The sequence below is a fragment of the Rhinichthys klamathensis genome, unplaced genomic scaffold (genome assembly GCF_029890125.1).
Source record: "Rhinichthys klamathensis goyatoka isolate OS25496 unplaced genomic scaffold, OSU_Roscu_1.1 h1tg000071l_1, whole genome shotgun sequence".
In the NCBI taxonomy this organism is placed as follows: domain Eukaryota; kingdom Metazoa; phylum Chordata; class Actinopteri; order Cypriniformes; family Leuciscidae; genus Rhinichthys; species Rhinichthys klamathensis.
In genome coordinates this window covers 1-5,000 of record NW_026606614.1, presented here as the reverse complement: position 1 = coordinate 5,000, position 5,000 = coordinate 1, and the positions used below count along the sequence as shown (strand labels likewise).

Below are 5,000 nucleotides of genomic sequence, written 5' to 3'. Positions count from 1 at the left end.
AAAAATACAACCTATAATATTCGACAGGCAATTTTCAGTCCATTTTATTTCGCTATACAATTCGCTTCCATAAATTCAGTGGTTCAAATTCGACAGCAAATTCCACATAGCACATCCAGGAACTGCTGGAATATCAATAGATTGCCGATTCATAATCTCCATCTGCTGGTAGTCGATCTCACCAGCAGGGGGTGCAAGCGGCTGTTGACGAAGCCTAGAGCACGGGTGAGAGTCATTCATTCATAAAAACTGATTTACAGAAATGGAGCAAGCGGGTCAGTATTTGTGATGATTATCAGGGCCAGTACTAGTTATGGAAAAGCTGATTAAAGACACAAAAGCCGTGTTTACATTTAAGTCTTCACGGTTACTTTTGTACATGTAAGCAGCTTTCTCTACCGTGAACGAGATTATAACGCTATTCCCTGATGCTGACGTACAGATCAAACATTAAATCTGAGGTAGTAGACATATTTTTCTCGGTTTGTTCAGTTTCCCTTAACCTTTTATCTCAGCGCTGTGCTGCAGAACTAGGGATTCCCTCAATACGTCATTCTCCAGGATTCCCCTGCCTTCGGATTGCTTAACATCGCTTATATTAATGGACTAATACAGTGATATAAAAGACCAAACTCGCACCTTATTAGGAATTTAGGCTATACTATATAAGAACAGGCAAGCAGATAGATTCAGAATACGAACGTAACGTGCAAAGTTTCATGCCAAGCGTTTTCCAGTGAAATACTGGCATACAGTTGGCTTGACATTGAACGTTTAATATTTGCAAGTTAAGGGACCGTCTCTAAAATTACATACGACATGGGTATACAGGTTTTTCTAACTTCAATAGCATTTAAAGAGAATGTCTTAAAGTCATAATGCACACCTTTTAGATAGTTGATATTTAACAAAATAAACAGTTGAAGCGTGTAATTATTGCTATTTTTTGACTACCGCATGAGCTCATATTTATTTTAATATCAACAATCTTAACAAAAGTTCACCAGAAAAATTAAGCAAAATGATGCATTTTAATGACTTTTGCTGACAAATAATCCTTTACATAGATTACTGACATTGTAACAATGCTGGTTGAAAATCAGCGATTGTATCTTTTAAGATTGCTTATAGTTTTAGAGTTGATCTTATTGTTAATTCATCCATGCTTTTTTTTCCCCGTACTTGTACATCAAAATGTCATAACTTCTAGTTCCAGTGAAACAAACGACTTCTATCTGGTAACATATGCAGGACTTCTCCAATAATTTAACCGACTTTAACCCTGCCCATTTCCTACAATCGATTGTAAGCTTTCATCCAATCAAAAAACGAAGGACAGAACCAATCCCCACCCTACATTCTTTTTTCTTGATCATCCATTTATCGTACATGTACGTCACAATATGGACGAAAAGATCTACTCGTTTCATTGTGACGTAGAGAGATGCATGATTAACCAGAGAACCAGCAGCTGTGCATTGATAGTCAAATTAAAAACACACACGCTAGAGACAATACTGACAAATGTATTATTGTGGATTTACAGAGTATATTATAGATCACAGATTTGAGCTGTTTCTGAATGTAATACCAATCAAATTAATGTTCTCAAACTAGGAAGTCATTCCTTAAACAAAATAAAAAATTTATGTAATGTTTATTAGACAACTAAAATAGCTGAACGTAAACTGTTCCACCATATTCTTGGTGGTTTATCATGTGTAAACAAAGTAGTCATGTGCTCATCAGAAGACCACAATGTTTAATCCAAAAAAGAATCTACTGACTGTCATAGAAGGTCACAACACACACAAAAACTATTTATGCCACTGGGATTTTCCACAATTCCTTAACTGGGTCAATAAAAATAAAACATTATATGCATCTGATGCAGAAATGAACCCTGGAATCTGCGCTTGTGCTTAAATAGTCATTTTTAAAGATCTGCAGGAAATTGTTTAAACATATTTACAAAGAAGACTGGTCTTGACCTCCTGAGGCACTCATTACCTGTTGCATGTACTGTAGCTGCTGTGCAGTGACCTGCTGTTGGTGGTGGATATTGTGCTGTTGCTGCTGCTGCTGTTGTTGATGATGTAGCTGTTGTAGTCGAAGGTCACCAGGCTGCAGTTGCTGTAACACTCTGTTCTGTTGACTGTTACTCGGCATCTGCGCCGCCGACTGCTGCCCATTTCCAGGAGCTGAGACAGGCACACATACCGTATACAGTCAAAGCTTATTTCTCCAGAGGAAAAAAAAATAATACAGAACACAGACTATATTTAAGAAAACATGGATTATATCGTTCACCTTTCTGGCCGTTGCCAACCGTCTCTGAGGATACAGTCATTTTCACAGGAGTTACAGAGCTGGACAAGGGCAAAACATTAGTATTTGCAGCTTTGGGTCTTTGCCTGGGTGCGATTGATGTTTCTGTTGGTCCAACTGAATCTGTTATTCTAATGAAAAAGAAATGAAAACATGCTACTTAAATGGTTTGTTGAATTCAAATAATCTGAAAGCTCACACACCAAAGCTCTAATGTTACCTGGCTTTTGTCAGGCTCTTCTTAGCAGCAATATCACTAGCAGTAAGTGGATCCGGCAATGAGGTGGGAAGGGGAGAGTTCTGTGTGGCAGAAAAAGAAAAACCTCTGAATTAGAATTCTGAATCATACTAGGGGAATAACAAAAATAACTATCAATTCAATTAACTTCCCATAATCTATGGCTACACTCACACTGGCCCTCATTTATCAAAAGTGCGTACACAAAATTTCCAGCGTACACTCAAAACCACGGTGACTTTGAGATTTATCAATATGGACGTTGGCGTACGGCACGCTCAAATCCTACGCCAGCTCAGGAGGTGGTGTACATGTACGCACGTTTTGAGTTAGTGCGGAAATGCGCAAAAAAACAATCCCTAACACCACAAAACGCACTGACAAACTAAAAGATATGATATATTATGACCCACAGTAAAAAAACAACAATTATAAACTTCCGTGTTTATTTTTGTGCAACATGGACTTCAATTTTTAATTTGTGTGACTTTACCAAGCATTTGATTTGTAATGTATTCCTTCAGTTGCGAGCCTGTGTGCTTTACCCTGACGGGTTATCCCCGGCAGGTGCGCACGGACTGGGTTCGGTAATGAAAGGCTTTCAATGACCAAAAGATAATTCAGACTGACAAAATAATAAAAATTACATTATTCTTCTTTTAAATAATAATAATAATAACAACAACATTCTTCTTCTAAATAACAATAAGCGTCATTAATAATAAAAATCATAAATGGTAATGGTAATAATAAGAACAATATTACAAATTGTCATGCAATTATTAATGTGAATGAATGGTCCACATCACATCATCATCATCACTATTGTACACCTACATGTGACGTGATTCGAAATTGAATGCTAATTCAAAAGACGTGCTGTAAAATAATGCATTGTGATAGGTCATTTCGGCTCCACGTCAGAGAAGTTTCTCTTCTTTGCCGTCTTCCGTGTGTCCATGGCGTAAAATGAGGGCGTGGGGGAAGCGGAGACTTGAATATATAGGGGCGTGTTATTCTAATGACGATCGTTTTCAGCCGCGGGATTTATCAAGGGCCGGTATTGCGTACACCTGGATTTCAAAGGTACGCACAGCTTCATAAATCAGCCGGTGAGAGGAGTGTAAGCATAATCTAACGCCAACATATACACCCGTTTCTACGCAAGAATGATAAATGAGGGCCACTGTGTGTCCATATTTGTGTATCCGATTAGAATCTGATCTAAATGATTGATTATCCTTACTGTGTATAGCAACTGTTCAGATCTGATTTGTGTGTTTGTCGTGGTGCTCTTTGTTTTTTTTGTTTTTTTACAATATCTGTATTGGTCTCTATGGCAATGATGTTGTGTAGGTGTGTCAATGCCAAAAAAAAAAAAAACTATACAGTTTGCAGTACAGACGTTGTCTTATGTCAACATGCAGTCTTGTAGGAGGCTGGAATGTGCAGCTTTATTCACTGCTGCCATCTCCACCGGTCTCAAAATTCAAAGAGTTGTGTAGACCAGGCTGACTAGCAATACTGTAATTTTCTGCTCAACCTCCACTTCGCAATACAACCTTGTTTCTGCAACAATGTTTACACCCGACATGTTTACATTTTATGTGGCATGAGAAAGCATTGAAAAGCCTCTGAAATATGAGCAGTCGGAAATGTGATTTGAATAGGATTTCAAAACACATGATTGTATGGGTTTAGAATGGATTTTTTAAAATTGTATTTCATGTAATTTTTCTGCAGTTCACACTAGCTAAATAGAAATGGATTACAGTCAGATATGCACAAAAATCGAATTTGGACTGACAGTCTGAACAAGGCTTATGTGTGAGTAACTTACAAAAAGATTTGGCACTGGACACTCCTTTCCAGCTAACCGAAAGGCAAAGTGAGAAACTTGATAGATGTCAGGTCTCTCTTCTTGATCAGGCTCTAACATGTATCCTGTGTGAATGAAAGAAAACGGCCGTTATCATTTATCAGATGAGGGTGCTTGTATTCAATTTCAATCTAAATGCACGTTCACGAACAGACCCAAAAAAATTTATTCAGTCATTCATATCAAATGGAAAACGGCACATATGAACACTTATAATACTTTCACCGTGCCTGGAAAATGATTACAGAATTGTCATTTTTGGATGAACTACCCCTTTATATAGAAATATATAAACAATCACAGACACTCAAAGATTCTAACCAGCCCAATCATATGCCAAGCAATGGGAACCTTTCTAAAAAAAAATATATATCTTCCTTTATGTTTCAAGAAAGTCATACAAGTTTTGAATGACCTAAGAGTGGGGAAATTACAGAATTGTAATTTTCAGGTGAATTATGTCAAGAGGAGCTGTGACAAGTGTGCAGTACCTCAATAATACCAGGGGGTGGAGCTATTGTTTAGCTTCATTTCAAAACTCCACCACAGCCTGTG

At 37.6% G+C, this 5,000-nt stretch overlaps 1 protein-coding gene across 3 annotated transcripts in view; it reads right to left on the bottom strand.

Moving 5' to 3' along the window:
- Nucleotides 1–4,640, bottom strand: part of LOC130085009 (BMP-2-inducible protein kinase-like) — an 18,552-nt gene extending 13,912 nt beyond the window's left edge. Inside the window, exons 1-4 of one of the 3 annotated variants that reach the window (XM_056250556.1) lie at nt 4,407–4,640; nt 2,549–2,628; nt 2,311–2,459; nt 2,011–2,201 (exon numbers count right to left, since the gene is read on the bottom strand). In XM_056250556.1, the coding sequence (XP_056106531.1) occupies nt 2,011–2,201; nt 2,311–2,459; nt 2,549–2,628; nt 4,407–4,505 (519 nt within the window). In that variant the 5' untranslated portion in view covers nt 4,506–4,640. The remainder of the gene's footprint in view (nt 1–2,010; nt 2,202–2,310; nt 2,460–2,548; nt 2,629–4,406) is intronic. The other 2 variants (XM_056250555.1, XM_056250554.1) reach the window with 2 other exon arrangements.
- Between the last annotated feature and the right edge of the window lie 360 nt (nt 4,641–5,000).